This window comes from Poecilia formosa, unplaced genomic scaffold, assembly GCF_000485575.1.
Source record: "Poecilia formosa unplaced genomic scaffold, Poecilia_formosa-5.1.2 Scaffold483, whole genome shotgun sequence".
Lineage (NCBI taxonomy): Eukaryota > Metazoa > Chordata > Actinopteri > Cyprinodontiformes > Poeciliidae > Poecilia > Poecilia formosa.
In genome coordinates, this window is record NW_006800422.1 from 200,449 (window position 1) to 212,809 (window position 12,361).

A 12,361-nucleotide genomic window follows, 5' to 3' on the forward strand; every position below is an offset into this window, starting at 1 on the left:
ACTGATATTTTTAACAGAACCTAATGTTCTGCATCTAAGTACAGTTCTGCCTAAAATAAACACATCAGGTGAATTTTTGCTCTATGTTTAAGTGGTGGACAGGCTTAAAACACCAGAATCAAGGTTACTGCTGGAATGATGTCATATTTGGATCTGGACTGCATTGCAGGACACATAATATGTCGCTTTAAACAAACAAACAGGTGTACAGAAATAAACTGCCCCAGGTCTTAGATGTGCTGTCACGATACGATGACTTTCCACGACAGAGTTCATTCCAGACCGCACATAAGCGTGATGCGGCGGTGCTGTCCCGCCTCACTTACCGGACAGAATCAGAGAGGGCTCCGGCGGGACTCGTACTCCGATCCGACACCTTTTGGAGTTAGAAGGCGGTAGCTTTCCGAGGAGAAATGCGTCTGGTTGTCAGATAGATGTGGAGCTCAGGTGAGCATCCGCTGGGATCCTGGCCGAGCCGCAGCGCAGACAGACTGCGCAGCAGAGACGGCAGACCGTGGCGGTGTTCTGAGCTTCCTCGTAACGTGATTGGGCCAGGTGGAACAGGCGCGTTCACGTGCCCCTCTACCCCTGTCGAGCGCGCCCGCGACAGCGTGTGACCGCCGGTGTGATAACAAATCTGGTGCCTCAGGTGAGCTGGTGTAGTTCCGGTCAGAAGTTTACATGCACTCCGACACAAATGCCCCTACCGCTGGTCATCTCCCAGTTTCTGATATGGGCCAGATGGGCAGATAGCATTAGAAAGACACACAGACACCGAATTAAAAAAAAAAAATCGAATTTATACCAATTTTCCTTGTTTTCTATTACCTTTATACATGAAGATCAGGGAGACTATTGTATGTGCAATGCACTGAATTTTATTTCATCCCAAAACTGTAGAACTGCATGACCTGAATTTGATTTTCTGTCTCCCTCAGAAAAACAAATTCAGTTCATATAAAGTCATTTTCTTCAGTCAAGCATAAATGTAAAACTCGCCTCAGGAAAGAAAAACTAATGAAAAATATTTCAAAGAATTTAACTTTTATATAAATTATGGACGTACTTATTTCCTCCATTTCCTCCATTTTGTTTAGTTGGAAGCAGCAGGAGTAATCTGTCCTCTAGTCTTTCCCATTTTGAAGTGTGGCATGAGAAGACTGCTTTAGTTTAACTTTTTGTTGATAAAATGTTGTTCTAAATGTGGTTTTTGTCCTGCCGCATAAATGTATTCAAATTACAGGTTTGATTTTTCTACATTTTTCATTTTATGGTTATGCTTCTGCAATAAAAAAAAGTAGTGTGAGTGGTCCCTGCACATATTTACCAGAGTGCCAGTAAAGGTGGAGGTCGCTGTACAAGGCAGGCTGCAAAATAAAATGGACATCATTTGCTTTTCTTTCAAAGTTTTATGAATGAAAGTTTAGAATGACCCCAATATAACAAAGTTCCATTAAAATCCTGGGTACACAAAGACAGTTTACCTTTACTCATTTGAACGTAAGACTAGTATGTTTCCAGTCCCAGTCATTTATCTCCTTTTGTTCCCTGGAAAACCATTTGCTCCAGACGGAGCGGCGTTCCAACAGGCCATGTCTGGACTCACAATCCACTTCTAGATAAAACATGTCGCTGATGCTACCATCAACATTGTTGAAGCTTTCGTAAGGATTATCCAGATCCTGTCAAATGTGTAACTGTGGGTGTGGTGGGTTTGTGGAAGCATGGTGTGCGAGTGTGTCTGTGTGTGGGGAGAAAGAGCACCTGGATTTAAGTAAACTCAGACAATTTCCAGTGAAAAGGCTCCACACTCCTGGCCATTATGAGCTTTACAATGAGCCACTGGTGTCTGTAGGAAGACAGTTAACAAAATACAGGAAGGGACAGGTTACTTGAAAAATTGCCATTGTAAATTCTCATAGAGCATGTCTGTAGCAGTCAGGGATATTGTCTGTTTCTTTTCTAACACAAAGATATTCCTACGCCTTGAAGTCTTTTTTTTTTTTTTTTCAAATTATGTCATTACCACATACTTCACTGGGAGTTTATGATCCACAAACAAAGCAGTGCAGAACTGGGAGGTAAACAAAGAATGTGGTTTAAAAAAAAGATCATGGTAAAAATTAAAAAGTATGGCATGGACCATCAAGTGGCCTTTACTCGATTATGCCAATTAGTAAATAAAAGTCCACTTGAAAGTTAGAAAGGTGAGCCTATATTGACACAGAGGGCCTCTGGGGAAAAAAAAAGTATGCCACACTTCTCAGATTTATATTTGTGAAAATGTTAACCACTTGTTTTCCTCTCACCTTTAAAATATGCACACAATTGAAGAGGCAGACAGCTCCGTAAGGTACAGTAGCACTCCATATCATGTCGACCGAAAACCTCTGAATTACACAATTCATCTTTTGCCACTGTTTACATTTCAGTTTGCTGCTGTAAGCCCTAATGAAAAGTCAAACTCTGAACACAGATACAGAAAGAGAAAGTTTTATTTTCCCCAAAGAGGTTGCACAACATTCTGAATCTTTTCATCTCAGCATTTGTTAACGTAACATTATTACAAAACGTGATTATCCCCTATACACCGGTACTAGAATGTTATTCTGGAGACCTTCAAGAAAAATAAACCAACAGGCTGCATTGGTCAATCTAACATTAAAATATAGATTACAAATATATATATTTCTTTCAAGAAAATAACAGAATCTAGATTCATACCCTTTAAACCATTATAGTGGGCCATAGGAAAAATACACGACATGAAGACGAATGTTTTTTTGTTTTGTTTTTTTTTTTTTGTGAAAAATACACTTTAAATAGCCCCAATGACAAACTGGTAGCAGCCGCAAATGCTGGTCTTTACAGGTGAAAATGTATCAAGTTAATTGGATTTTGGTTCACACAGGCCTGAAAAATTTATTTTGTAGTCCTAAATGCATAATTGTGCAACACGTCTTAAAAACTAATTCATAAAGTCACTGGAGTTACTGTGTTGGATGTTTCCATCTCTGTGTGCTGTGACTGTTTGGTCCTTGGTCTGAAAACCAGAAGCAGGAGTGTTTATAGAGCAGGAGAAGAAGTGATTCAAGGCACATTAAAGTGACATAAGGCTGGTCCTTCATTTTCTGGAATCTAAGAGAATCTCTCATCCATTCGGTTTTATGTCCTGAAGATAGACGAACTAAAAGCAGAGCGTGACGTTGACTCAATGATTAGAGCTTTTTTTTGGAAACGCTTTGGTTTTGCGAGAGATAAAGGAAAAAAAAAAAAAAAAGATGCACATCTCATTTAATTTGCTTTGTTCAACATGAGTTAGCAGTCAGGAGCTGAGAGTTTAAAGCAGCTCAACGTTAGCTAGCAATCCAATAGAAGAGGCTGATCCAGGTCTACCTAACGAGAAGTCCTGTGGAAAACCAAAACTTGATTTTGTAAACTTTGGTTTTTCAAATTAATCAATGCTGGAGGTATTGATTTGGGACATTTGAGGCCTTACACACAGCAGCAGAGGACAAACCACACACACCGTCTCAGCTAAATGTTAACCACATTACAAATAAAGCGCCCTCCACAAAGTGTCTCACTATCACTTCAGTCACAGCTTGATAGTGAAAATAAAAACCAATTTACAGAATTCAAGAAGGAATTTGTCCCGACAACAAAAAGCTTTTTTTTTTTAACTGTAGTAAAGCGTTCATTTCAGTCAGCTAATACAAAAAACAAACAAAAAAAAAAAAAGAAAGAAAAGAATCAAGTTTGCTGTGAGATTTAATGGCAGTCCTTGTCCAGTAGCTGCCGCTGGAACGCCAACATGTGTGCTGTGCTGGAATACGAACATTCATATTCTGGAGTACAAAAGGCCGTTTAGAGTTTCATAAAGTGTTTACTGCTGGAACTCCCATTCAACAAGATCTGTCAAACAGTAGAAAAAGTGCGTCTCTTATGATTTGAAAGAACGACAGAAATGATTTAGGAAGAATAGACAAAAGGAGTTCAGGAGTTTGTTCCTTTTGTTAGAAGATTTCATTTCAGAAGCTGGAAAAGCAGCAAATTACAGGAGGAGGAAGGTTTCTGTAGTTTCCAAGGGAAGGTTTGGTGAAGCTGAGCCAGCCGGGAGTGTTTAGTGCTCTTCCAGCCAGGAGGGACTTTCCCCACCAGGCATTTTCAACTTGATGTGGAACTGCTTGAGAGTCTGCTCCAGCTGCTGCTGGTTCCCAGCGTAGTATGCAGCTATAGCATTGTGGAAGAGGATGAGCTGGTTATGCAACACCTTCACCTGATGGAGGGACAAACAGCAAAGAAAGGACTTCAGTACACTGATCCGTACACTGAGATCTGGGCAGATTTGTTGGTCCTCTTGGGTGGAAGCTGATTTTATTGCAGCTACATAATCTCACACTGACAATGTGTAGAAAAGTGAAACTCTTGATTCAAGAATATTCATTCTCATGATTGGAAATGCTTGTTTTGAAGAAATATATTTGGCGGCACAATTATCATACTCCTAGTAATCACTTAGCAAAACTGGATAATCATTTAAATTTGGTTTTTGAGTTGATGAGTTTCCCAGATCTCAATAACTCAGGATGTCTGGTTTCTCTGAGATACAAACACCACAGAGATACTTATTTTAGGTTTCCAGTAAGATGGACGGTAGAAAGACAAAAAAAAGTCTCTAAAATATATCTTGCTGTGTGGTGTTGTCAGATGAGATTAGGGCAAGACTAAAAAAAGGATAAATGGTGGAGAAGCATGGCCACTATGGTGACGGACTATGAAGCTGTTTGTTTCCTTAGAGACACTGTTAAATTGCACTCTACTAGTTAACTCAATTAACATTTCATCTGGTCTTTCAACAGATAAACGATACATAAAATATAGGGGTGAAGCGACTGCAGTTTTATGGTTGCGTTTCCATGACAAATGCGTGCAAAATGTTATCAATATTCCACTAATTGTTGAAAAAACTATTTTGCAATTGCAGTGTTTTCATTAAACAAGAAACACAATCTCATGTGAATAAGTCTGTTCATGCGATAAGTCATTAAAAACCGTCCTGCACTTCGTCTTTGTGGTTTGCACCAGTGGCAACATCCGGTTGATGATCATGTGACTTGTCTGATGTGAAAGAAAGTGCTGTTCTGTGCCGTTTTACGAAATAAACCCATTTAAAAATCGCCTCTTGCTCCTCATCTCTCTCTCTCATTGTAGAACAAATAGAGGACAGTCACTGATATTCAGACTTTTGTGGAGGAAGATAAGGTTGTTGGTTAAAAATTGGTTTTACATGAAAGCATCAGCCAACTGCTGATTTCTCAAAATTAATGAAATCAGAGCAGATTTATAAGCTGGCAAATTTATTGGTGCATTCCTAAAATCATATGGGTCAACTCACGATAGAAATATTTTTTTAAAAATAATGTAAAATGTTGTTCTCCTGGGAAATGGAAGAAGGGGAGGTTGAAAAAAAAAAGAAAAAAAAAGATGCACACACACCAGATTGAGCCATTTTGTTAATTATGTTGAATGAGGGATTGCTTTTGCCACTGAACTAATTCACTCATCTTAAAAGGTTTGATTTTTCAGTGAGAGATTATAGTACGGCAATAAAAAAAAATCCAGGATTTCTACACATATCCAAAATGAGCGCCAACAAACGTGTGCCTCTGTAGGTCACCACAGCAGAAGAGCCAGAAGCTAACCTTGTTCTCCTCCAGGAACTTGAGCTTCACAGAGACATCGTTCCGCATCCTTTCAAACTTCTCGCGGTGGATCTGGAATTGCTGCTGGGATTGCTCGATCTTCGGCATGGTGTTTCCATCACGTGGCCCGAGGTTCAGCTCCTCCAAATCTGTACGATATGCATCGTACTCGACCCTGCGCATGTTTAAATAAAGAACTTACATCAGATCGATTAAAGCATGTGTTTACATTTTATGTAGGAACAATCGGCTCAGAATGTGTTCTGAACAGATTCCTTGAAACACTAGAACAGAACTGGAGGAGGAACCAAATCGCTCTCACACGGGAATTACCTGGCAGTCTCATACTGTTTGATATTAATCATGGTGTCTTCGATTGTTTTGTCTACAAGTGTGTCCACGCTAGAGATGAAGAAGTTGATGGCGGCCAGCAAAGTCTCTCCATTTTTGGACAGAAGCCTCTGCGTGTCGGCGTTGTAACCAAACTCCTCCTGAAAAACCAGATGGATAATGGCAAAACTGTTCAAGCAAACGAACACGTTAAAACATGTAATACCTTAACACAAAAACTGTCAAGTTATTTGTTGATGGGTTTCCTTCTCTCTCAAAATAATAATAATAAAAAAAAGTCCAGCTCAAATGCACAAAAGACGTCTGATTTGTCAGTGAAATCTTTACTAAACAATTCCTTCAATTGTTGGCTTAAGGAAGAGTGAAGGCTTCATCTTTATGGACTGTTTTGAGTCCATCATTAAAAAAACCCAATAAAAACAGAAAAATAAAGTCCTATTGGTCAAGGGGTGTGAATACTTTTACAAAGCATTGAGTAATGGTTAATTATTAATCCTTTTCTAAACAAAATGTAACTGCTAATGGTGGGACTCCATCAACATTTTGTAATCAACTTAAAGGGTTTGTAATTAATGGATCGCAATAAGTCAAAAATATTCAATCCAAAAACCATTTTTGATGCTAAATTATTGAATAAATAGACAAGTGAGCTCAACAACAAAGTTATTACAGGTTTTTGATCTGTTATTGGTGTAAAGTGTTTTCTAGTTTTTCAGGAACTCCTGATCATTCATGTAACGTCTTTGAAAAAAAAATAGTCTTTAGAAATGTGGACATGTAATTGTTTTTATATTAAACATAAAAGTTTGAATACAAAATGTCTGCCTGCTAAATCCACTGCCATGAACAAACTGACATCCAGAAAATGCAGAACTGTTAACATAACAGTTTATTGTTACGTTAACAATAAAGATATTGTTAACATAACTCAGTGAGTTTATTGCTCACTGAGCTGAATGGTTGAATTTCTGACTGTAATACGTTACTTTGCGCATCCTTTTATCATTTTTTAAATATTTTTTTGATTCATATTGTGTATTTAAATCAATTCTGAATTACAAAACATATATATATATTCAAACGGTCTACTCAGAAACCTCATGACACCCTGCAGCACCATGGCAGCCCTAAGTTTAAGACCTCAGCTTGAGGCCATTATTAATTTTAACACATCTTTGTTTACATTTTTGTTATGCAGTAAATGGCCAATATGGCTGAGCAAACATATAAATCAGTTATTTAGATGTACTGATTGAAAGAAGAATTTGTTGACTAATCATGAACGCGGCTTCCTCCAGTTTGTTGAGCTCCTCAGAGCCTCCTGTAGATGAATCCAGCCAGGTGAACCGCTCACTCACACATTGACTCACATGGAGCTCAGGTGACTTGAGGCTGAGGTCGGCGAAGGCATCGCCCAGCTGCTTCTGAGTTTGCATTATTTGGGACAGCTGATTGGCCAGTGCCTGAGCCAGCTTGATCACATTCTGGTACTTTCTCCTGTTTTCGCGGAGCAGCTCAATCTGCGCCTCCAGCTCCAGGTCCACAGTCTTGGAGCCGCGGCCCAGCTTCTCTGACAGGATCTGCCGGGTGCACTGCAGAGGACAGCAGACAAATGATCACAAACACTCACACTGGGAGGAGCCTAGGCTTGGAATGACACACTTTTTATGAACTGTGATGCTGTGAGAGCTCTGATGGAGCCAGCTCTACATTGTCCAAAAAATAAAAATAAAAAATCATCATCCTCCAACTACTTCCTGTTGTCTTCTTCGTTTTTGCCAGTAGTAACATCCAGCTGTTAATCATGTGACTCCTCTGATGCTGAAGTGTTTCCATTACACATTTGTGAAATACATCTATTTTGACACAGCTGAAAAACCACCTCATCCAAGTGCAAAACTTTAGCAAAAAATGTGAGTTTTTTTTTTTTTAACTGCCATGTTTCTATCAAATTTATTTGCAGTTTCATAGTTAATGGAAACACTGCTACTGTAACCAAGTGACAGAAGATAAACAGGAGGGATAAGGAGAGAAGAAGAGGAGGAAATGGACAGAATAAGAAGAGAAGTGCAGAGAAATTTACTTTATACGTGTTGATGCTCCACTTTCTGACCAGGTCAAGTTTTTCCATGGCGGGGTTCTTCAGGTCGTCTGACAGGACCACCGCTCCGCTGCCCGGCGGAGTTTGCATTGTGCCTGGACAGTTAAACGACATTCACTTAGTGACTGAAATATTAATATTAAAAGGAGAAAGAAAAACTCTAGACAGAAGCCAACGTCTATGCTTCTTAAAACAGATTATTCTGATTGTCAGTACTAAGGACAAAGCTCAGAAAAACAATGTTTAAGAACTTAAGAATAATCTAATTAAAATCATGAGCCTTTTCAGAGCTGAAGAGAGGATTAGAGATGTTTTATAGACATTAAGAAACTAAAGAGCAAATGTAAAGAGAACCCAGAATGCAGAAAAACAATCAAGAGAAAATTCAATAAAACAGCAGATGTATATATTTATTTATAGTAAGTAGATTGATGTACAGATTTTTAGTGAACCAGGTCACTGTGTAGATGATTATGAGCATTTCCCTCTGTTAAAGCAGACCAGTTAAATATACAGACAGGAGCCCTACAAGCACATTTTGACGCTTATGGTCTGGATTTTTAGTCGATGTTTTTCACTCAGAATGTTGGTAACAGTGAAGTGAGCCGAAATAATCAGGAGCGGCAAACAAATGTGGGCTTACTATGACTGACAATATAATGAAATATATTCTGAAAGTCATGCAGCGAAGATGCAACTGTTGCCCAGAGGTTTGAACAGGCAAAACACAAACAGAATGGCGAGAGCTGAAGTGTGTGTGATGTTTGACGATGAGGACGTCCAGAAGCTCCACACAGAACCATCACAGTTAAACTGTGGCTGAAATGCAGAGGACTCAAAGTGAGCGGAAAGAAGGCAGGTTTTACATTCCGTCTATGAACAGTGTGGTAGCTGGCACTCACTAGCACCAAGTCATCTGGGCCAACTCACCACGTTCCTGCTGGGCAGTCGATGTAGGTAAAAATATCAATTCATCAATTCTTTGAGTTCATTTTTATAATTCTAAAAAAACCCATGGGTCGCCATGGTGAGCACCTCACCCTGTCACTACATCAGCTGGCTGTCAGATGAAAGTTTATTTGAGTTTATTTGCGTTTGGCAAGCAGCTATTGGTGGGCATTACATATTAATAACCTAAATCAACCAATCAAACTAAAGCAGTTGCTCAGACTTCCCCCCCAAAACACAGCTTACTGCTCTTGTTTGTCTGGAACTAAAATGGCGGCGGTGCGATGTTCTAAATTTGGCAGTTTGACATCATTTGCGATCAACGCCATTGTGATCTTGTGATGATACAGTTGGCTCCGATACAGATGAACTTGGAAAAATCAATCTATAAATGCCTCAATTGATTAACTGAGAATTGGAATTGAGCATGAAGACCTGCTTTGTGAGCAGAGCTTCAGTCATTTGATCCAGGTGTTGGACCAGGGAGGCCCTCAAGAACTGGAGCTTGAAAATCCTGATCTAAACTATCGAGACATTTGCCAACATTCCCATGAAACGACTGGATCTTTGTCTGATCAACTCTTCCTCCATTATGTGAGTAAGGCTCCATTTACACTACTCTGTGCCACCTTCTGCAAGGATAAAATACTGCGAGCAGGAACCGCCAACAAGTTGGAAATGTAAAAGGAATTTCTCCCAGATAAAACTTAAGGTTCTAAAATTTGTTTCAGAAAGATTCGCATCTAAATCACCGAAAAGAAACTTAAGACTATTTCAGTTAGACGTGCTGATGTAGAGGAAATATTTAGAGAGCCCACAAGCGAAAAAGGGAAAGAGTTTTGTCAAGAATGAAACGCAGCCTGCAGAAACAAGCAGAAGATTAAAATACGTTGAGTTGTGATTTATTATCGTCTAGTTGAAACATTGTAGCTTCAGGTACCTGAATCCGCCTGACTATCGCTGAAGGAGCGCGCCAGGCGGCTGGCGACAGCCGAGCTGGAAGCTACAGGACTCACAGGAGAAGAGGGCAGGCTTGCCGACTCTGGGAAACATTCACAGTTATGATTCAGCAGTAGATTTACTTCCTGCCATTAAATTATAAACAGGACTATCCCCATCAGTGTTGACCCCTCTTTACAGTAGAGTTTACACTGCAGACAAAAGTGCAAAATATACAAAAGGGCTTCCTGAACTACTGAGGAGAACAACGTGGAAAATAACCATGGGAACACTGAGGTGAGCAGGCTGCCACAGCTCTCTGCTCTGCAGGGAGGCTTTTATTAGAATTTCTAACAAGCACCTGATGATGAAAAGGACACGAGGGTTAAACCAGGAGATCAGAGCAGACTCATTCAATTCAAATCAGCGCCCTCTTTCTCACATTCAAATTTGTCTTTCAGTAAGGATTAAAACAAAGGTGGAGAACTGGGACACGTGCAGATTGTTAGGCCTATTATGATCATAAATTTTGTGGGACGATAAATTGTCACAGTAATGACTGCGATACATGATAATATTGTTGCTTGAGAGCACTTTCAAGTAATAAAGTGATAATGACATAAAAATAGAAATTCGCTCTCTCAAAGATTAATAAAATCTAATTTTGTAAAGAACGCCTGACACTGGAACTAGACGACAGCCTAAACAAAAAACATCAAAAACAATAAATAAAAAGAACATAAACACACTACTGAAACCAGAAATAAAATGGATTGTGAAGTCTCTAAAAAAAATTGCCCTTCAAAAAAATATCATCAGAATGGAAATGATTAAGTTCATTTTATTTTATCATGACTAATTGCTTATTGAAATTGGCTTACAGATTGTAAACACAAAGAGCTGCTGCATAAAAGTCTGACTAGAAGACTCCTGCTTCAAAAACTTAACAGTCACGGAACAGAAAGACAAAAAGAGGGAGAAAACAGGGGGTGGGCGTAATTGTTTACCTTTGTGTGGTCCTGATTCGATGATGCCCTCTGGTGGTGAGACAAAGCTGCTGGCAGAGACAGAAGAGTCCGAGACCTTCATGCTCCCTGGAGGAGCAGAGTGGGAATCCTGTGGAAATGAGACTTGTGTTCACAGTGGAAGTGGAAGCTCACCTTACTNCTCAGGAAAGAAAAACTAATGAAAAATATTTCAAAGAATTTAACTTTTATATAAATTATGGACGTACTTATTTCCTCCATTTCCTCCATTTTGTTTAGTTGGAAGCAGCAGGAGTAATCTGTCCTCTGGTCTTTCCCATTTTGAAGTGTGGCATGAGAAGACTGCTTTAGTTTGACTTTTTGTTGATAAAATGTTGTTCTAAATGTGGTTTTTGTCCTGCCGCATAAATGTATTCAAATTACAGGTTTGATTTTTCTACATTTTTCATTTTATGGTTATGCTTCTGCAATAAAAAAAAGTAGTGTGAGTGGTCCCTGCACATATTTACCAGAGTGCCAGTAAAGGTGGAGGTCGCTGTACAAGGCAGGCTGCAAAATAAAATGGACATCATTTGCTTTTCTTTCAAAGTTTTATGAATGAAAGTTTAGAATGACCCCAATATAACAAAGTTCCATTAAAATCCTGGGTACACAAAGACAGTGTACCTTTACTCATTTGAACGTAAGACTAGTATGTTTCCAGTCCCAGTCATTTATCTCCTTTTGTTCCCTGGAAAACCATTTGCTCCAGACGGAGCGGCGTTCCAACAGGCCATGTCTGGACTCACAATCCACTTCTAGATAAAACATGTCGCTGACGCTACCATCAACATTGTCGAAGCTTTCGTAAGGATTATCCAGATCCTGTCAAATGTGTAACTGTGGGTGTGGTGGGTTTGTGGAAGCATGGTGTGCGAGTGTGTCTGTGTGTGGGGAGAAAGAGCACCTGGATTTAAGTAAACTCAGACAATTTCCAGTGAAAAGGCTCCACACTCCTGGCCATTATGAGCTTTACAATGAGCCACTGGTGTCTGTAGGAAGACAGTTAACAAAATACAGGAAGGGACAGGTTACTTGAAAAATTGCCATTGTAAATTCTCATAGAGCATGTCTGTAGCAGTCAGGGATATTGTCTGTTTCTTTTCTAACACAAAGATATTCCTACGCCTTGAAGTCTTTTTTTTTTTTTTTTCAAATTATGTCATTACCACATACTTCACTGGGAGTTTATGATCCACAAACAAAGCAGTGCAGAACTGGGAGGTAAACAAAGAATGTGGTTTAAAAAAAAGATCATGGTAAAAATTAAAAAGTATGGCATGGACCATCAA

General features: G+C 39.4%; 1 protein-coding gene across 2 annotated transcripts; it reads right to left on the reverse strand.

Moving 5' to 3' along the window:
* Nucleotides 1-2,477: 2,477 nt before the first annotated feature.
* LOC103156483 (arfaptin-1) lies at nt 2,478-11,185 on the reverse strand. Of its 2 annotated transcripts, XM_016664403.1 has the most exons (7): nt 11,052-11,185; nt 10,046-10,147; nt 8,140-8,252; nt 7,427-7,648; nt 6,039-6,196; nt 5,706-5,880; nt 2,478-4,279 (listed from the first exon to the last, which is right to left on the reverse strand). In XM_016664403.1, exons 1-7 carry the CDS (start codon nt 11,131-11,133, stop codon nt 4,124-4,126), a joined length of 1,008 nt encoding a protein of 335 aa, XP_016519889.1. In that variant the 5' UTR covers nt 11,134-11,185; the 3' UTR covers nt 2,478-4,123. The 2 variants fall into 2 exon arrangements, with proteins under 2 accessions (XP_016519889.1, XP_007578610.1); XM_007578548.2 differs by lacking the exon at nt 10,046-10,147 and having other exon boundaries at nt 11,052-11,184.
* Between the last annotated feature and the right edge of the window lie 1,176 nt (nt 11,186-12,361).